Here is a 20005-nt window from a genome sequence, read left to right on the forward strand (position 1 = left end):
AACTACTGGAACGGTCTGGGACGCCCCAACCTCCCCCAGGGGACCCCCCAAACCTCCCCCTGAGACCCAAACCTCCCTCTGGGACCCCCAAATCCCCCTGGCACCCCAACCCCAAAATATTCCTGGGCACCCCAAAACCTGCCATGGGGGGGACCCCACCCCCTAAGACCCCCAAACCAGCCCCAGGGGGACAAATCCCCCCGCAGACCCCGGGGAGGGGGTGGCACTGGGGGGGTGACACGGGGGCTGACCTCCCCCTGCCCCGTGGATGCGGGGCCCCCCCCCCAGACCCCCACCACCGTGAGCTCTACCTAAACAGCAAGCGACTTCCTCGCCCTCCTCAACGACGAGCGGCTGCACCCCAACGCTCCGGTGAGCCCCTATAGAGGCCCCTACAGACACTCCTATAGCCTCAGGGGGACCCCTGTATTGGGACCCACGCGGACCCCTGTGGTGACCCCTCTAGCCTCATGCGGGATCCTTATAGTCGCTCCTACAGCCCCACGGAGGCCCCTGCAGTGACCCACGCATGGAGATTCTATAGGAACTCCTATAGATTATAGGAGCCCCGTGGAGACTTATCGCGTTCTTATGGGCACATTTGTGGTTCTCTGTAGGGAGCTATATAGGGTCATGTAGATGTGCCCATACATAATTATATAGTTCCTTATAGATACTCCTACGGGGCCACGTAGATACTTCTCTACGTGTTTTCCTAGATGCTGCGATAGCCCGCGTGAATACGCCATAGGTATCCTTACGGCCATGCTTGTAGTCCGTGAGGGTGCTCCTGTAGATACCCTTATAGATTATTCATGTAACTCCATGTAGGTACCCCTATAGACGACTCTACAGCCGCCAACACACCTTTTCCGTGCAGATACTTGGGCGGTGCGATGCAGGTGCACCTATAGCAACCCTATAGCTCCCTATAGGGACCCACCTAGCTCCTGCCGACGTCCCATAGGGCTGCCACCCTCTGGTTCCCCCCAGGGCCGGCAGTGGGACCCTATGGCACCTCCAGACTACCCCCCCACCCCCCACCCCCAGATGCACTATAGGGTGCCGGCAGCCCCTCGTTAACCCCTTGTTAACCCCAGAGTGGAAGCGGAACCTGCTGCGGATCCAGAGCCTGGTGCTGATCGGGGGTCCTGACGACGGCGTCATCACACCCTGGCAGTCCAGGTGGGCCGGGACCTCACCCCCCCCCCCAGGTTGGGTCAGTGGGACCCGGATGTCTGGGTTCCACCCTGGACACCTGGGTCCCCCCCCTTGACCCCCATCTCCCCCCCCCCCCCAAAGCCTTTTTGGTTTCTATGATGCCAATGAGACGGTGCAGGAGATGCGCGCCCAGGCGGTGAGTGAGGGGACACCCCACTTGGGGGGGGGCGGCGGGGGTGGACACTGGGGTTCCCTGCCTTGGGGTGGTTGGGGGGCAGCCTGGACGCAGGGGGGGCCCTGCGACCCTCACGTCCCATGTGTCCCCCCCCCCAGGTTTACCTGCAGGACACGTTTGGGCTGAAGACGCTGGAGGCACGGGGGGACCTGGGGGGCTGCACCGTGCCGGGCGTGGGGCACACGGCCTGGCACTCCAACCGCTCGGTCTACGAGCACTGCATCCGCCCCTGGCTCACGTAGCCGGGGGGGCCGGGGGGGCTGTGGGGCTGGATAGGGGGCTGGGATGGAGCTGGAAGGTCCTATGGGGGGCTGTGGGGCTCTGGAGGGGTCAGGGTGGGCTTATGGGGCTGTATGGGGGGGCTCTAGGGGTCAGGGGTGGGCTTATGGGGCCGTATAGGGGGGCTATGGGGCTCTGGAGGGGTCAGGGGTGGGGTTATGGGGCCGTATAGGGGGGCTGTGGGGCTCTGGAGGGGTCAGGGGTGGGCTTATAGGGCCGTATAGGGGGCTGTGGAGCTCTGGAGGGGTCAGGGGTGGGCTTATGGGGTTGTATGGGGGGCTATGGTGCTCTAGGGGTTGGGGTGGGGTTATGGGGCCATATAGGGGGGCTGTGGGCTCTGGAGGGGTCAGGGGTGGGGTTGTGAGGCTGTATAGGGGGGTTTGGGGCTGTACAGGGTCTCAGTGTGGGGTGTGGGGGTATATAGGGGGGCTGTGGGGCTGCAGAGGGGTCAGGTTAGGGCTACAGCAGCACGTAGAGGGATTGTAGGGTTGGGTGTGGGTCTGGGGTGGGGCCCTGGGGGAGGTATGGGGCTATAAGGGCCTATAGGGGGGTCTGTGGGGCTCTATAAGGGGCTGGGATGAGGTTACGGGGGTCTATGGGGCTCTGTAGGGGTCTGGGGTGGGATTAAGGAGCCATAAAGAGGGGGCTGTATAGGGACTCTATTGGGGTGTGTGAGGGGCCCCAGGTCCATATAGGGAGGGCTACAGGACCCCATAGGGGGCCTATAGGGCAGTATTAGGCTCTGGTGTGGGGCTCTGGGGCTCTATAGGGATCGGGGGGGGGGGGCTGAGCTCACACATGGGGCCTATGGGGGGGCTCTGGGTCAGTATTAGGGCTGGGGGGGCTCTGGGACCCTATAGGGGGCTGGGAGGGGGCCTTGCTGTGGGGCCCCCCCCCATTAACCCTTCTCTGCCTGGGTTCCCCCACCCAGACTCAGGGACTTGGGGCAGGCACCCCTGCCCTATGGTGCAGTGTGTGGGGGGGTGTACACGGGGGGGCCCCCCCAGACTGGCCCAAGGGGGCCCTGGCGTTTCAGGGGGGGCCGCAGCCAATAAAGCACTTCCAACCCCCCCCCAAACGAGCCTCTGCTGCCTTTGGGCACCCCGGTGTGCGGACCCCACACCCTGCTCCCACCGCTCGGGGTCCCCCCCCCGACCTCTTCACTGGGGTGCGATGGGTATGGGGGGGCTATAAGGGGGGGGGGCTATGGGGCAGTATGGGGGCTCTGCTCCACACCTGCACAGGTGTGCCAGGCCCCGCCCACCCCGGGCCCCACCCCTGTGTCCCCAGGTGGCCCCTGGGACACCCCCCCCCCCAGCCCCCCAGGACCTGGCTCCCCAAGACCCCCGCTCTATGTCCCCGTATCCCCATGTCCCCCCATGACCTGCATCCCCATGTCCCCCCATCTCCTGTACCCCCCCATCTCCCCCTCACATCCCCCCCCCCCATGTCCCCATGACTCGTGTGTCCCCCCCACGTCGTCCCCCCTCCCCATGTCCCCCCCCCCCGTATCTCAGGCTCAGCTCTGGCTCTTTATTGGTTTCACTCAACTGGGACGGTGTGAAAAAAATGGGGGAGGGGCAGGGACGGGGGGGGGGACACAGGGGGTGCCCCCCCCAGGGCAGAGGATGGGGGGGAGGGGGGGCAACAGGTTGGGGGGGGGTCCCTGGAGGGGGGTCGGGGTCGGGCAGCAGGTTGGGGTGGGGGGTCCCTGGGGGGGGGGGGGGCAGTGGTTCAGGGCAGCTCAGGGTGGGGGCAGGGCCAGGAGGGGGGGCAGCAGCTCGGGGGGATCCCCGCGCCCCCCCCGGCCTCGGCCGAGTGTTTGCACTTCTCGGAGCCGCACTGGCAGGGGAAGTATTTGCTCTTGATGTCCCAGAACCGGTCCCCGTAGTCGAACCTGGGGGGGGGGGGGATGCTCTGTCACCCCACAGCTGCCCCCCCCCCAGGACCCTCAGCTAGCCCCCACCCCCTGTATCTGCCCCCCCCCAGCCCTATTTGCACCCCATAACCACCCCATCACCCCACTCTGTCCCCCCCAGCATCCCCCGTACCCCTCCCCAGCCCCCTGTACCCCCCCCCCAGATCCCCCCCCTCGCCCCCCAGCGCACCCCAGCTCCTCGCCGGGGCGGATGGCGCGGCTGCTGAAGAAGGCGATGCGGGGAAGCGCAGGTCCTGGTGCAGCATGAACACCCGCACCGGGATGATGTTGGGGTCGCAGAGGTGGTTGATGAAGCGGCTGACGTTGCCGTAGTACCGGGCGTCGATGCAGTACACCTCCCCGTCCTGTCGCGACAGAGCGTCACGATAGCCTGGCCCCCCCATCCCCGCATGCTGGGGTTTCCCCCCCGTTTCCCCCCCCCCAAACCTTGTTGTCCAGGTCGAAGAGGTAGGAATCGTCCTCCCGCACATCGGCCTCCGCGTCGGAGATCAGCTCCCCCACGTACCTGGGGGGGTACGGGGGGGGGGGGGGTGAGGGCTCCATGGGGACCCACGACCCCCCAAGACTCCTCAGGGCCTCCAAGAACCCCCCTATGCCCCCAAACCCCCAGGGATCCCCCCAAACCCCCCCCCCCCCAAGTCCACACCCAGGTATCCCCAAACCCCCAGGAATTCCCCCCCCCATCCAGGAGTGAGAACCCCTCCCAGTGCCCCCAAAACACAGAGAATCCCCCAAATCCCCCCCAAACCAGGCATAAGACCCCCCCCAAGCCCACTGGAGCCCCCCCAAGTCTCCCCCAGCGACCCCCAAACCAGTAACAAAAGCCCCCCCTCCCCCAAATCCCCCTCATGGACCCCCCCAACCAGTGATGAGGCCCCTTCAGGGACACCCCCCCAGGATGGAGGGATGCACCCCCAGCCCCTCCCCGTTTTGGGGGACCCCCCCTCACTCGCAGATGAAGGTGCCGGGGGGGATGGCCTGCAGCGCCCGCACCCCCCACCCCATCTTCGCCGTCCGGTAGAGCTGGAGCCGGACTCTGAGGGGGGGAAAGCAGCAGTTGGGGGGGTGCGGGGGGGGAATCACCCCTGGTTTGGGGGGGATCTGGGCGGGGGGGGTCACAGGTTTTTGGGGTACAGGGGATTGGGGGGGCAAAGGAGGGGGTTTAGGGCATGGGGGGGGGGATGAGGGGGTGTGGGGGCAGCTTGGGTGTTAAAGAAAGGAATGTTGGGGTCAGGGAGGGGGATTTGGGGTGCAGCCAGGTTTTGGGGCGGAGGTTTTGGGCACAGATGGGGGTTTCAGGGCACAATCAAGGCGTTTTGGGGCACAGAGGGGTTTTGGGGAGGTGTTCAGGGGTTGGGGGGGGTGTCTGGGGTTGAAGGGTTGTGGGGGGGTTTTTGGGGCGCACTTGATGCCGCTCTGCACCACCCGGTTCTTGCAGCTGCGCCAGCACGTGCAGGCCTGGTTGCACTCGAAGATCAGGGGGGGCTCGATCTTGTTGAACTCCTGCAGCAGTCGCCCGTCCTGGGGGGGGTGAATGGAGCGGGGGGGGGGGTGTATGTCACTGGGGTCCCTTGCAATGGGGGGGCAGGGGCCCAGACAGAGGGTCCTGGGGGTCACAGCTGCAGTTTCAAAGGCTCTCTGTGGTGCGATGGTGGTTTTAAGGGCCCCCCCCAGGTGTGATGGCAGTTTTAAGGCCCCCCCCCCCCCCAAGACCCAGAGGTGGTTTCGAGGGACTCCCTAAAGAGCAAGGCAGGGGATCCCTAAAATGCAACAGCAGGTTTGAGAGGCTCCCTTGGATGCAAGGACAGTTTTGGGGGGGGGGGGGACAGGGACGACAACACCCAGGTGCAATGGCAGTTTCAAGACTCCCACCAGGACACAATGGTGGTTTCAAGGGGCTCCCTGGGATACAACAGTGGGTCTGAGGGGGAGCTCAGTGGTTTGGGGGAACTCCCTAGAAAACCAGGAGTGTCGCAACGGGCTCCCCAAGGGGAGTTTTGAGGGGCTCCCGTGATGCGGTAACAGTGTCGGGGGGGGGGTCCCCAAGCTGTGATGGCAGTTTTGAGGACACCCCCCCCCGAGACGTGGCAGGGTTTTGGGGGTCCCCCCCTCACCTTATCATACCAGCAGCGGATGCTGAGCTGCCCGCAGAGGCAGTTGCTGGAGGAGCAGTCGTCCTGGCACGTGCAGTGCTGGGGGGGTGCGGGGGGGGGGCGAGATCAGGGGCACCCCAAGACCCCAGGCAGCCATTCTGCATGCCCCCCACCCCCCCGGCATGGGGCTCACACCCCCTGAACAGGAGGCGTGCCCCCCCCCCCAAGCCATTTTGCACCCCAAAATGCTGCTGCCCCCCAAGGCAGGGAGTTTACACCCCGAAGCCGGCATTCTTTCTCTCCAAAACCAACATTTCCCCCCAGCAAAAAGCAGCAGCTTCTCCCCCCTGAGGTTCTTCCTCCCCCCACCCAGCAGCAGCTTTGCCCCCGCCCCAAAGCAGTGGCTTTGCACCCCAAAAGCAGTTTTCCCCCCACAAGGTGGCTCTTGCCCCACCCAGCAGCAGCTTTACCCCCCCAAACCCTCCCTTTTTCACCCTAACAGCATTTCCCCCCCCCCCCCCCAAGCAGCAGTCGTGGCCCCCCAGGCCCCCGCCGGCCCACCTGGAGGTGGGTGATGTTGTGGTCGATGTTCATGGTGGAGGTCTCGCAGTTCTCGGCGATGTACTTGTAGTCGTCGGGACAGGGCTCCTCGTCCACCCCGTTGACGCAGGGGATGGGCACGTTCTCGTAGCCCCGTGCCACGTCCCTGGGGTGGGGGGGGGACAACACGGGCAAGGGGGGCTGGGGTGGGTGCCCCCAAACCCCCTGGCACCTCCCAAAATGGCCTGGCACCCCCCCGAGCTCCCTCAAACCCTGCCAGAAGCCCCCAAATCCCTGCAGGACCCCTTACGGGTGGTGATGTGCTCAGTGCGTGGTGGGAACCCCAGGACCACCCTGGGACCCGCCTCAAACCCCTCCTAAGACCCCCCGAGCCCCTCCCAGACCCCCAAAACCTTCTGAAAAATCCCCACGCCAGCTGATGATGCACTCGATGTGTAGCAGGAGCTACCCCCCTGCAACCCCCCTGACCTCCCCATGCCCCCCCCAGATCCCCCCCATATCCGCTAACAATGTACTTGGTGTGCAGCGAGTGCTCTGGGATCCCCAGGACCCCCAAAACCCTCCAGGGACCCCCAAACTACCCCCCCACTCCTTCATGACACTCGCCGCGCAGCGACCCACTACCCCCCCAGGACCACAACGGACTCCTGAGACCCCCCCCCAAGTCCCCCAGGGACCCCCAAACCCCGCCAGGACCCCCCCCATTACCGGCTGATGATGCGCTCGGTGTGGAGGGGTCTCCCCGCAGCCCCCTGCCGCAGCTTGCGGTTGAGCTGCAGGGCCACCCACACCTCCGAGTGCTCCAGCGTCAGGTCCAGCGGCGAGTCCCCCTCCTTGTTCCGCACCTCGGGGTCGGCCCCCCGCGACAGGAACAGGCTGCGGCAGCAGGCGATGGGTCACCCCCCACCCCAAAACAACCCCCCCCAGAGCCCCCCACACCCTGGCGACCCAGGCATCCCCCATCCCAGGGCACCCAGGCATCTGAGCATCTCCCACCCTACGGATCAGCACCCAGGTGCTGATCCCCCCCCCCCCAAGGACCCAGGCATCCAAGCTCACCCCCCCCATAAACCCCTTGATCCCCCCAATGACCCAGGTGTCGCCCCCCCCCCAGACCGCCTGTGCCCCCACGGACCCAGACATCCAGGCATCTCATGCCCCCCCGTAGAACCCCCCCCACCCCACACGGACCCAGGCACGGGGGTGCCCCCAGCCCCCCCCCCCCTTACATGACGCAGTCGTGGTAGCTCTCGCGGGCGGCGATGTGGAGGGGGGTGTCCCCGTGGAAGTTGACGGCGTGCAGGTCGCACTGGGCGTTCAGCAGCACCTCGGCGATCTCCGCGCTGCCCGTGAAGGAGGCCCAGTGCAGGCAGATGTTCTCCTCCTGCCCGGGGCGGGGGGCACCGTCCGTCAGGAACCTGCCCCCCCCCACACACACCCCCAGGGGCAAAACCCACCACCCCCCAGAGGCGAAACCCACCTCCCGGGGGGCGCAAAACCAGCCTCTGGGTCCTCAAAACTGCCCCAGGAGGAGGGAATTAGCCTGGGGGGGGCCCTCGAAACCACCCTTGGTAGGGATGGGGGGAGCTTAAAACTGCCCCAAAGGGGATGGGGGGGGTCTTGAAACCATCCTACAAGAGACCAGGGAGGCCTCGAAACCACCCCCAGTAGGGATGGGGACTCCAAAACCTCCATTAGAAAGGACTTTGAAAGTGGTGGGGCTTTGAAATCACCCTGGGGGGCCTCAAAACCACCCTCTGCGGTGACCAGGGGGTCTTGAAACAGCCCCAGAGGAGCCTCAAAAGCATGGGGGGGGGGGCCTCGAAAGCGCTGCCGGGGGGGGGACTCACGTTGTCGGTGAGAGTGACATCGGCGCCGCGCGTCAGCAGCCGGCGAATGACCTCGATGTGCTTGTGCTCGGCCGCCCAGATGATGGGGGTCCAACCCCCGTTGTCCTGGGAAGGGCGAGGCGAGGGGGGGGGGGGGGGGTCAGCGTCACCCGGACGCCGGGGTCCCCCCGTAGCCCCCCCCCCCCCGGACACCAGGGTCCCACCTGGGCGTTGACGTCCACCTGCCCGGTGGAGAGCAGCAGGTCGACCATCTCCAGGTTGCCGTTCTTGGCGGCGTGGTGGAGGCAGGTGGAGCCGTCCTCCTCCTGGGGGGGGGGGGGGCGATGACATCAGCAACGGGCGGCGACGACATCAGCGGGGGGGGGGGGGTGTGACGTCATGACCCACCTTGCTGTAGACGCAGCCGCCCCGTCGCACCATGTACCGCGCCGCCTCCACGTGGTTGTTGGCCACCGCCTCCATCAGCGGCGTCCGGCGCAGCTTGTCCGTCGCGTTGATGTTGGCGCCCGCCTTGGGGGGGAAAGGGGGGGGGGCGGGGGGTGTGAGGGACACCCCAGACCCCCCCCCCCTGAGTCCCAAGGACCCCCCCGGGACCCTCCCCTGCACCAGGAGGTGGTGGACCTCCAAGAAGCCCTATAAGAGCCCCATGGCCCCTCCAGCACATCCCAGAGACCCCCCCCCCAGGATGCTCTTGACCCTCAGCATCCCCCCCCCAGGGACCCCCCAGAGCCCCCCAGCACCCCAAGGATCCCCAGGGATCTCCAGAGCCCTCCCCACCCTGTGCCCCAGCGATTCCCAAAGACCCCCCCCAGGGATCCCCCAAATCCACCTAGGGCACCCTGGAGCCCCCCCTAAATGTCCCTGACTCCCAGAGACCCCCAAACCTGCAACAGGAGATGGCAGATTTTGAGGTGCCCCCGGGACCCCCCCCCCCAGCCCACCTGCAGCAGGAGGTGGCAGATTTCGAGGTACCCCTTCTGCGCTGCCGCGTGCAGGGGGGTGCGCTTGCTCTGAGCATCGCTCTGAAAGTTGGGGTCCAGGTTGTCCACTGGGGGGGGGGGGTAGGGGGGGGCAGTCAGGGGAGGGTGTGAGGACCCCCCGCGGCGCTGGGACACCCCAACGCCCCTGAGGACACCCCAAAGTCCTCCCGGGACCCTGCAGGCAGCCCCGCTCCCTGCGGGACACTCAGGGGGTGCCAGGGCCCCCCCCCACCCCCCGCCCCGGACCCCCACTCACGCAGCATGAGGACGACTTTCTGCAGTTCTCCTTGCTTGACGGAGACGTAGAGCTGCCGCGGGTGGAACCGCAGCTTCTTCCGCCTGCGGAGGTACTGGGGGTACTGGGAGCACTGGGGGACCCCACACTGGGGGTCCTGGGAGCACTGGGAGGCAGGGGGACCCCACACTGGGGTGCTGGGAGGCACTGGGTGTCAGGGGGACCCTACACTGGGGGTACTGGGAGCACTGGGAGCACTGGGAGACCCCACACTGGGGTACTGGGAGGCACTGGGTGGCAGGGGGAGCCTGCACTGGGGGTCCTGGGAGCACTGGGGGACCCCACACTGGGGTACTGGGAGCACTGGGAGCACTGGGGGACCCCACACTGGGGTGCTGGGAGCACTGGGGGACCCTACACTGGGGGTACTGGGAGCACTGGGACCCCACACTGTGGCTACTGGGAGCACTGGGAGGCAGGGGGACCCCACACTGGGGTGCTGGGAGCACTGGGTGTCAGGGGGACCCTACACTGGGGGTACTGGGAGCACTGGGAGCACTGGGGGACCCCACACTGGGGGTCCTGGGAGCACTGGGAGCACTGGGGGACCCCACACTGGGGTGCTGGGAGGCACTGGGTGGCAGGGGGAGCCTGCACTGGGGGTCCTGGGAGCACTGGGGGACCCCACACTGGGGGTACTGGGAGCACTGGGAGGTGCCATATAGGGGAACTAGGAGGTTGGGGGAACCTGGCACCGGGGGACCCCAGAGAGGGGGAGTTTTGGGGGGGGGGATTGGGGGCACAAGGGGGGCTCAGAAAGGGTTGGGGGGTTCAGAATAGGTTTGGGGGGGTCAGGAGGGGTTGGGGACTCAGAGGACTCAAGAAAGGCTGGGGATGCTTGGGGAGGGGGGGGCCTCAGGAAGGTTTGGGGGTTCCCAGGGGGATCGGGGGGGCAGGGGGGGGCACCCACCTCTCAGCCTCCTGCCCCACCAGCGCCTTCTCCAGCAGGTCGCGGGCGGGCCCCGGCGCCAGCCCCCGGGCCGACAGGGCCCCCCCCGAAGGCAGGGCCAGCGTCGGGCCCCCCGAGCTGTCGATGGGCTCGGCCCGGGGGTCCGGGGGGGGTGCCCGGCCCTCGCCCTGCCCCCGCATCCGTGCGCTGGGGGGGGATTGGGGAGGGGGGGTGTCAGGGGGGCTGGGGCACCCCCGGGACCCCCCCCACCCCAAACCCCTTAAATCCCTTCACTCCCAAACACCCCCTGAGATGCCTCCAGACCCCTACACAGCCCCCCAGACCCCTTTAAGCCCCCCAAACTTTTTTAAGACACACCCCCTCCCAAGCACCTCCAGGCGCCTCGCACCCCTGTGTACCCCCCAGATGTCCCCCAAGACCCCCCTAAAGCCCTGTGTACCCCCCAAACCCCTCTGTACCCCCCCCAGATGACCCTAAAACCCCCCCAAGCTCCCCCCAAACCCCTTCATACCCCCCCCCCCCCAAACTCCCGCATCCCATACCTGGGGGTGGGGGCGTCGGCGCGGGGGGCCGGGGCGCGGCGTCGGGGCTCGGGGGGGGCGGTGGCAGGGGCTGGGGGGGCCCCCTCGGTGCGGGGCAGCGTCACCTCCTGAGCTTCGGAGGCGTCTTCCCCGCAGTGGGGGCAGAAAATCATCCCGTTGAGCTGCGAGACACAGCCCCGGTGGAACCGGTGCCCGATCCGCACGTCGGGGTGGCACTCCAGGAACGTCCCCTGGGGGGGCACAGGGGGGTCAGAGGGTCCCCAAGGGGGTCAGAGGGTCCCCAAGGAGTCCTAGGGGTCTCCAAGGGGGTACACAGGGGGGGTACAGGGGGTCCTGGGGGCCCCAGCCCCAATCCACATGGGGGGGTGGCACTCCAGGACCATCCCCTGGGGGGGGCACCGGTGGGTCAGGGGTCCCCAAGGGGGTCCTGGGGGTCCCCAAGGTGTCCTAGGGGCCTCCAAGGGGGGATGGGGGGGTACAAAGGGGGTACAAGGGGGTCCTGGGGGCCCCAGCCCCAATCCACATGGGGGGGTGGCACTCCAGGACCATCCCCTGGGGGGGCACAGGGGGGTCAGAGGGTCCCCAAGGTGTCCTAGGGGTCTCCAAGGGGGTACAGGGGGTCCTGGGGGCCCCAGCCCCAATCCACACGGGGGGGTGGCACTCCAGGAACGTCCCCTGGGGGGGCACCGGTGGGTCAGGGGTCCCCAAGGGGGTCCTGGGGGGTCTCCAAGGGGGTACACAGGGGGGGTACAGGGGGTCCTGGGGGCCCCAGCCCCAATCTGGACATTGGGATGGCGCTCCAGGAATGTCCCCCGGGGGGGGGCACAGGAGTCCCCTAAGGGTCCCACCGGACACCCCCTTGCCACTCGCAGCAGTGCAGAAGTAGCTGCAGCCGGGAGAAGCAGTAGTGCCCGTGGGGGGTCCCCCCGGGCTGTGTGCCCCCCCCCCCCCCCAAATCTCGTGCCCCCCCCCACTCACGGCGGTGCAGAAGTAGCCGCAGCCGGGGCAGCAGTGGTGCTTGACCATGCGGGCGCGGTGGCTCTCGCACAGCACCATCAGGGGCACGCGGCTGGACGGGCGCATCGTCTCCCGCTTCAGGATGCTGCTGCCGCAGCCGCTCAGCTGGGGGGGGGTCCGGTGGGGGGGGGTGTCAGTGCTGGGGGTGGGTTCCGCCACCCTGATCTCACTTGGGGACCCCCACCGCTCCTGCTGGGTCACCGGGGTGCCTGGGGCTCTCCCGCAAACGCTTGGGTCCTCCCCCCGCACACCTGAGTCTCCCCCCCGATGCCGGGGCCACCCCCCAAAACACTGGGGCTCCCCTCCCCCCTCCTGCACCTCCGGGTCCCCCTGACACTCAGCGCCCCCCCCCCCCACCCCCCGGGTCCCCCCACACGCCCGGGTGTCCCCCCCCAGCCCCCACCCCCTTCCCACGCCCAGGTCCCCCCCCACCCCCTTCCCACCCGTGGGTCCCCCCAGATGCCCAGGTCCCCCCCCCAGCCCCCACCCTCTCCCCACGCCCGGGTCCCCCCCCCAGCCCCCACCCTCTCCCCACGCCCGGGTCCCCCCACACCCCTGGGTCCCCCCCCCGGCCCCGACGCCCTTCCCACCCGTGGGTCCCCCCACACCCCCGGGTCCCCCCCCGGCCCCCACCTGCCCGTCGACGCTCTCGGTGGCCATGCAGAGCCCCCGCGCCCCCTCGCCCCCCCGCTCCACCTTGGGGGCCTCCATGCGGCAGGAGCAGAGCGGCAGCTCCTCGAACCGCTCCGCCTCCAGCCCCCCCAGCGCCCCCGCCGGTCCTGCGGGGGGGGGGGGGGGGGGAGCTCCGTGAGGGGCGGGGCCTCGGTGGGGGCGTGGTCTGGGAGTGGGGGCGGGGCCGCGAGGGGAGGGGGCGGGGTCTCGGAGGGCGGGGGTCTGGGGGGGCAGGGCCTCAGAGAGGTTTGGGGCGTGGTCTAGGGACACAGGGCGGGGCCGCGAGTGGGGCGACGCCTGGGGGCGGGGCCTCCTATGAGGGGGCGTGGTCTAGGACTAGGGGCGGGGCAGCAAGGGGATGGCGGGGGCCGGGACCGCACCTGGGGGCGGGGCCTCGGAGGTGGGGGGCGTGGTCTAGGGACACAGGGCAGGGCCGCGAGTGGGGCGACGCCTGGGGGCGGGGCCTCCTATGAGGGGGCGTGGCAGCAAGGGGATGGCGGGGGCCGGGACCGCACCTGGGGGCGGGGCCTCGGAGGGTGGGGGCGTGGTCTAGGGACACAGGGCGGGGCCGCGAGTGGGGCCTCATACGATGGGGCGTGGCAGCAAGGGGATGGCGGGGGCCGGGACCGCACCTGGGGGCGGGGCCTCGGAGGGTGGGGGCGTGGTCTAGGACCAGGAGGGGCGGCTGGGCCCCAGGAGTGGTGCTGTGGGCGTGGCCAGACAGCCTGCGAGAGCTGGGATGGGAAGGGGCGTGACCAGGGAAGGGGCGTGGCCTCACCTGGGGGCTGCGGGGAGAGGGCTCCGCCCCCCGGCAGCTGCAGGCAGCCCAGGGGCACCTCGGTGTATTCGCTGGGGGGGCCCCGGGGGGGGGCTCCGGGCACCCCTGGGGGGGGAGGGAGGGGTCAGGGCAGGGCCGGGGGCCACGCCCCCCTCAGTCACCCCTTCAAGGCTGCCCACACCACATTCGCGTGTGTTGGGACCCCCCCCCCTTGGCTGATATCACCACCTTAAGCCCCCCCCCCCCCCATTTCAGGGGTCCCCTTTCCCCACGTTCTCCAGTTTGGGGCTCCCCCATTCCCCATTTCCCCGTGTCAAGCCTCCCCCCTCCCCAGCATACGAGTTTCAAGGCCCCCGCCCCCCAAATTTATCGGGTTTGGGGGTTCCCCTCTCCAATTTACGAGTCCCGAGGCTCATCACACACCCCTCCCCGATACCCCCCACCCCGGGGTGCCCCCACCTCTCTCCTTGGCCCGCGGGTCCTTCCGCTTGCGCTTCCGCGCCGGTTTCAGCCAAGGACTCTCCTTCCAGCGGCGCCGGGCCCTGCGCCGGGCGCTGGAGGCACTCTGCGGGGGGACACACGCACCCTCTGTCAGGGCCCCCCCAAACCTCCCCTGACCCCCCCACCCCGCAGCCCCCGGTGCCCCTCACCCGGTCCGAGGCGTTGCCCGATTCCTCATCCTCCTCCTCTTCTTCCTCGTCCTCCTCCTCCTCCTCCTCTTCGTCTTCCTCATCTTCCTCCTCTTCCTCCTCCTCACTCAGCGCCTCACCGGCCCCCTCGCCCTCCGACTGAGACCCCCCCCCATGTGAACCCAGGCGTCCGGGAGCCCCTCCAGTGCCTCCCGGTGACACCCCCCTCAGTCCCACCTTGCTGTCCGAGTCCCCATGCCCGTCCACGCTGAAGCCATCGTAGAAAAGGGAGAAGCTGCCGCCGCCTTCACTGTCCCAGTCGTCGCTGGGCCGGGTGCCGCGGGGGGGGGCAGCCATCTCCTCTGTCACTGTGATCTGATGGGAGGGGGGCGCAGGGGGGGACTTAGGGGGACCCAAGCATCCGGGGTGGGGGGGCAGGGGGGACCCCGGTGTGCGGGCATACCTCGGTGCTGGCGCGGGGGCTGGGTCTCTGCAGCCGTTTGTGCAGCCCCTCGGGGCCGTAGTCCAGCTTGGGGCGTTTGGGGGGCTCTGGGGGGGCGGGTAAGGGGGTAAGGGGGTCAGGGGTGACCCCCCAGCCCCGCAGCTGCCCCACCAGACCCTCTCACTGCTCCCCAACCTGCCCCATGACCTCTCAAACTCCCCATTCCTGCTCCTAGGAGCCCCCAGGACCCCCTCAGTTCCCCCCCCCAGGGGCTCCCCCAGCCCCCCAGTACCCTACCCCACCTCACCCCCCCACCCTGAGACCCACCGGGCTCTTCGATGCTGCGCAGCTCATCCGAAACCCTGAAGTGCAGCATCTCTGACACCCGCTTCTCGGGAACCTGCGGGGCAGAGAACGGACCCAGGCGTCCGGGGGGGAACCCAGGCACGGGTGGGGGGGAACCCAGGCATCGGGGGGGGGGGGGACGACACACCGCCACCCACGCACAAAGGACCCAGGCATCTGGGCCCCCCACCTGTCCGTTGCTGGGCTTGGCCATGGTCTTGCGGGCCCGGTGGACCTTGGGGCGGGCAGGGGGCTCGGGGGGGGCTGGGGTGGGCTCCGGGGGGGCCGGCGGGGAGGCAGGTGGGGGGGGCCGCCCGCCGGGGAGGCTGAGGAGCCTCAGAGCCAGGCTCTGCCCCGGGGGGGACTTCCCTGCCCCTGTCAAGGACATCTTGGCCCGGCTTGGGGGGGCTGGGGGGGGACCCCCAACCGCCCCCCGCCCTGGAGAGCCCGGCAGTGTCTTCGTCGCGTGGCCTAGGGGCAAAAGGTCGTAAGACACCCCCAAAATAACACCCCAAAGCCCCCGATGCAACCCAGACTCAGACAACGCCCCCCCCCCCCCCAAACCTCTCTAAACGCCCAAAATACTTCCTAGCCCTCCCGGACTCCCCCACACTCTCTGTAAACCCTCGACCACCCCCCAAAACCCTCCCTGAGCCCCCAGTACACCTCCCAGGCCCCCCCCAAGCCTCTAAAGACTCCCTAGGGCCCCCCAAAATGTCCCTGAACCCCCCCACTCCCCCCAGGCCACCCAACCACACCCCAGACCCCCCCAAAATGCCCCTAAACCCCCCGGGACCCCCCCCCAGACGTCCTTTAAAGCTCCCCCACACCCCCAAAACACCCCTAGACCCTCCCAGAACGCCTCTGACCCTCCCCCGACCCCCAAATACATCCCCGGATTCCCCCCCCCCCCCACCCCCCGTTACCTGGCAGCCCCTTAGGGCTGGCGCCGGCCGGGGGGGCCCCCTGCGGCCCCTCCCCCTCGGGGGACCCCCCCCCACCCTCTCGGCAGCTCCCGGACGCCTGGATCCCCCCGTGTTCCTCCTCGGGGGGGCACCCCCTACGCTGGGGGGGGTCCCCCCGCTCTGGGGGGGGTCAGGGGGGGCGGGGCTGCTGGGGAGGAGCCCTGGGGGGGGGGGAAGATGGGGGTCAGGGGGATGTAAGGGGGGGTCGGGGGATCAAGGCGGGGGTCAAGGGTGCTGCCCCCCCCCCCCGCACTCACCGGGATCTCCCGCCGCCTCCACCACGAGGGTCCCGCCGGGGGGGTCCTGGGGGATGGAGAAGGGTGAGGGCGGGGGGGGGGGAGACACCCAGGCGTCCGGGCCACGCCCCCCCGCCCCCCCCCCCCCCGCAGCACAAAGGCGCCGGCGCAGCCCCTCCCTCCCCCCCGGACGCCTGGGTGCCGTCCCCCCCCCCCTCGGCCTCGTTCTCGCTGTGCCCCCCCTTCCTCCTCCTCCTCCTCCTCCTCCTCCCGTCGTTCCCCCCCCCCCCCCCCCCGGACCTCGCCGCCTCCCGCCGCCTCCATCGCTGCCGGCCGCCGCCGCCGCCGCCGCGCGCGCGCCGCTCCCGACGTCACGGCGCGGGAAGAGGGCGGGGCTCCACGCTTAAAGGGACCGCGGCCGCCGCCCCGCCCACCGCCCCGCCCACTTCCCCTCCGCGGCCGGGGGCATTGTCTTCCCCCCGGGGGAGGGGCGGAACCCAGGCTTGCTCCGCCCCACCCCGCAGACCACGCCCCCTCCAGGCGCTCGGGCCCCCCTATTCCCCTGGGGGGGGACGGGACCCCAACCTGCTCCCCCCCCATGACCCAAAATCAGCGGTTGGTTTTAGTTTGGTTTTTTTTTTTCTCATTTATTACAAAAAGTCTCTAAGAGTGGCGGTGGGGGAGGGGACCCCCCCCCAAAAGGGGACCCCAGCATCCACGTAGCCCCCCCCCTCCTCCACTCTAACCCCTACCCTCGCTATCCCCCATTGCCCCCCCCCCCCAGGGGGGACCCAGGCATTCGGGCCCCCCCCTGCCCCCAACTCTAACCCCCTACCCCCCAGCCCCCCCCCCCCCTCCAAAGGGGACCCAGGCACCCGGGGCCCCCCCCCTCCAATCCCCCCCCACTCCTTCCCCCCCCTACACTACAGAGAACCCAGGCATCCGGGTGGGGACCCAGGCATCTGGGCAGCCCCCCCCCTCAAATCTCCTTCCCCCCCCATCACTACAAGCTAAAGGGGAACCCAGGCGTCCGGGGGGGGGGGCCCGGCATCCGGGGGGGGACACACGACCCAGGTCTCAGGGTGACCCCACATGACCTTTCCTACAAGCTACAGGGAGAACCCCAGCATCTGGGGGGGGACACCCCCGTGACACCCCCCCCCCCAAGAGTGGACCCAGGTGTCCGGGGTGGGGAGGGGGGGAAACAAAGCCCGGCTTTGAGGGGGGGGCTGGACCCCAACATCCACCGAGGGACCCCGGCGTCCGAGACCAGCAAACCCAGCATCTGGGGTCGGGGGGGGGGGGTACGATGGCGTCCGGTCAGGGCGACCCCCCTTTATCCGTGGGGCGAGCTGGGTGTCCGAGTGGGGTGTCCGTGGGGGGACCCACACATCCGGGCAGAGCCCCCCCCTTATCTACGAGGGAACCCAGGCGTCTGGCTGGAGGAGACCCCCCCCCTTATCCATGGGGGGGGCCCAGGCGTCCAGGTGGGGTGCACCCCCTTATCCGCAGCGGGGGGGGACGGGACGACCCAGGCGTCTGGGTCCCACAAACCCATCGTCCTTGGGGGGGACCCCAGCGCCTGGGCGCCGCGCACCCCCCTTATCCACAGAGGAACCCCGGCGTCCCGGCGGGGCGACCCCCCCTCATCCACAGATGAACGCCGGCGTCCCGGCGGGGTGCACCCCGTTATCCGCCGAGGGACCCGGGCATCCGGGCAGACCCCCCCCCGCCCCGCTCCGGTGCAGCTGACCCCGGGGGTCCCCCCCACCCGCCCCCCCCGGCCCCGTCAGCGGACGAGGACGTTGATCTCGGCCACGCTGGCCTCCAGCACGTTCTCGGCGGTGGTCTTGCCGTGCTGCTCCTTGAGGTGCCGGCGGATGGCGGGTTTGTGGGCGAAGCGGACGTCGCAGTAGGAGCAGCGGTACGGCCGCTCGCCGCTGTGCAGGTTCATGTGGTCGTGCAGCGTCGACTTCTGGGTGAAGCTCTTGCCGCAGACGCCGCAGCCGTGCGACTTGACGCCGCGGTGGACGTTCATGTGCCGGTTGAGGTTGCTGCTGTGGTTGAACTGCTTCCCGCACCGCGGGCACATGAAGACGAAGTGCTGGGCCCGCATGTGGAACACCAGCTTCTCCACGCCCTGGAAGGCCTCGCCGCACTTCCCGCACCGCGCCGGGGCCGCCGCCGGGGCCGCCGCCGCCGTCGACGATGCCGCCGCCGATGCCGCCGCCGCCGCCGGTGGGTTGGCGCCGCCCGGCTCCTCCGCCGCCACCCCGCTGCCGCCGCCGCCGCCGCCGGGGAAGATGAGGAGCCCCTCGCCTTCGGCGTCCTCGGCCAGGCTGTAACACGCCTTCACCACCCCCAGCGGCGGGGGCCGGGGGGGCTCGGGGGGGGCCGACGGCCCCTCCGCCGCCGCCGTCGCCGCCGCCTGCGGCCACGCGCGGGGTCCCCGCCGCCGCCGCGCCCCCGCCGCCACCGCCGCCGCCGCCGCCGGCTCCACCTTGACGATGCAGACGTCTGGTGCGGCGTCCTCCTCCTCCTCCTCCTCCTCTTCCTCCTCGGGCTTGGGGGGCGGCGGGGGGCGCAGGGGGGGCTGCCCGGCGGGGGGGGGCGGCTGGATGAAGCGGGCGAGGGCGCCGCGGCAGCGCTCCACCACGTGCTCCATCTGCAGGTAGCTGGCGGCCGTCAGGTAGTTAACGAGGTCGCGGCCGGCGAACTCGAGGGCCCCGGTGTAGCAGGAGAGGAGGAGGTCGGCCAGGACGCGGGCGCTGTGGGCCAGCGAGACGCGGAGCTCGGCCGCCGGGTTGAGGAGGAACTGGTCGCGGAGGAAGGGGGAGCAGGCGGCCAGGATGACGCGGTGGCCTCGGAAGCGCAGGCTCCGCGCCACGATGGTGACGTCGCAGAAGCGCTCCTCCGCCCGTAGCCGGTTCATGCTCCGCAGCGCGGCCGCCTCGTGGCCCGGCAGCTGGAAACGCAGCACCTCCGCGCACGACGACATGGTGGCCGGGGCGCCGGCGGGGACTGGGAGCGCTGGGGCGGGTTACTGGGGGAATGGGGGCTCTGGGAGGGGTTAGCGGGGGGACTGGGAGCACGGGAGGGGTTACCGGGGGCACTGGGAGGTGTTACTGGGGGGACCGGGAAGACTAAGGGAGGGTTACGGGGGAGGCTGGGAGCACTGGGAAGGGCTACTGGGGTGAATGGGGTCGCTGGGAAGAGTTACTCGGGGACCGGGGGCACTGGGTGGGGCTACCGGGAGCACCGGGAGGTGTTACTGGAGGGACTGGGAACACTGGGGAGGGAACACTGGGGGAATGGGGGCACCGAGGGCACTGGGGGGGATTACTGGGGGAACTGGGAGCAATGGGAGGGTTACTGGGAGCAATAAGACAGGTTAGTGGGGGGACCGGGAGCACTGGGAGGGGGTTGCTGGGAGCAATGGGAGAGCTTACTGGGGACACGAGGAGCACTGGGAGGGGCCCCTGAGGAGACTGGGAGCACTGGGAGGGGTTACTGGGAGCACTGGGAAGGGCTGCTGGGAGGACTGGGAACAATGGGAGCACCGGGAGGGAGAGCTGGGGGGACGGGGAGGGGTTACCGAGGGGGCCGGGAGCAGCCGGAGGGATCACCGGGAGCACTGGGACGGGGCACGGGGAGCGACGGGAGGGGGTGGGGGGGGGCTGCTGGGAGCACAGGGGCACCGGGAGCACCGCGGGACGGACCGGGGGCGCCGGGAGCGCTGGGAGGGGGCGCCGGGGGTCACGTGGCTCCACCTGGGGAGACAAGGCCGCGCTGACGTCACCGCGCGCCCCCCGCCGTCCCCCGCCCGCCCCCCCCCATTGGCCCGCGCGGGGCCCCCCCGCGCCCCCATTGGTTTCCCCCCCCCCCCTCCCGCGCCCCCATTGGCCGCCGCCCCCCCCGCGCGCGCCGTTACCGCCTCGAGCGCCGCCGGCGCGCGGCAGCGCCGTTAAAGGGGCCGCGGCGGGGGAGGGGGCGCGTCGCGGGGCATTGTGGGATGCGGGGGGACACGGCCGGGGGGGGGGGGCCGACCCCCTCCCCGCCTCCCCCGGGGCATTCTG

At 69.8% G+C, this 20005-nt stretch overlaps 3 protein-coding genes across 3 annotated transcripts; 1 reads left to right on the forward strand and 2 right to left on the reverse strand.

Moving 5' to 3' along the window:
• Positions 1–6: 6 nt before the first annotated feature.
• PPT2 (palmitoyl-protein thioesterase 2) lies at positions 7–1734 on the forward strand. Its single transcript, XM_075019263.1, has 4 exons — positions 7–372; positions 1101–1185; positions 1303–1357; positions 1495–1734. Exons 1-4 carry the CDS (start codon positions 144–146, stop codon positions 1636–1638), a joined length of 513 nt encoding a protein of 170 aa, XP_074875364.1. The 5' UTR covers positions 7–143; the 3' UTR covers positions 1639–1734.
• Positions 1735–3284: 1550 nt separating this feature from the next.
• On the reverse strand, positions 3285–16329 carry EHMT2 (euchromatic histone lysine methyltransferase 2). The gene is given in 29 exon segments (XM_075019050.1): positions 3285–3572; positions 3784–3832; positions 3835–3958; positions 4041–4119; positions 4564–4650; positions 5020–5135; positions 5729–5806; positions 6269–6413; positions 6977–7144; positions 7498–7652; positions 8119–8223; positions 8322–8423; positions 8506–8628; positions 9060–9166; positions 9355–9437; positions 10304–10489; positions 10846–11075; positions 11824–11967; positions 12496–12641; positions 13313–13417; positions 13772–13877; positions 13963–14100; positions 14179–14316; positions 14405–14490; positions 14711–14783; positions 14919–15199; positions 15655–15854; positions 15951–15996; positions 16230–16329. Coding segments are annotated over 26 exon segments (3234 nt in total). The 5' UTR covers positions 15117–15199; positions 15655–15854; positions 15951–15996; positions 16230–16329; the 3' UTR covers positions 3285–3409.
• A 504-nt stretch (positions 16330–16833) lies between these two features.
• ZBTB12 (zinc finger and BTB domain containing 12) lies at positions 16834–19446 on the reverse strand. The gene has a single exon (XM_075019189.1). It carries the CDS (start codon positions 18925–18927, stop codon positions 17719–17721), a length of 1209 nt encoding a protein of 402 aa, XP_074875290.1. The 5' UTR covers positions 18928–19446; the 3' UTR covers positions 16834–17718.
• Between the last annotated feature and the right edge of the window lie 559 nt (positions 19447–20005).

This window comes from Buteo buteo, chromosome 32, assembly GCF_964188355.1.
Source record: "Buteo buteo chromosome 32, bButBut1.hap1.1, whole genome shotgun sequence".
NCBI lineage: Eukaryota > Metazoa > Chordata > Aves > Accipitriformes > Accipitridae > Buteo > Buteo buteo.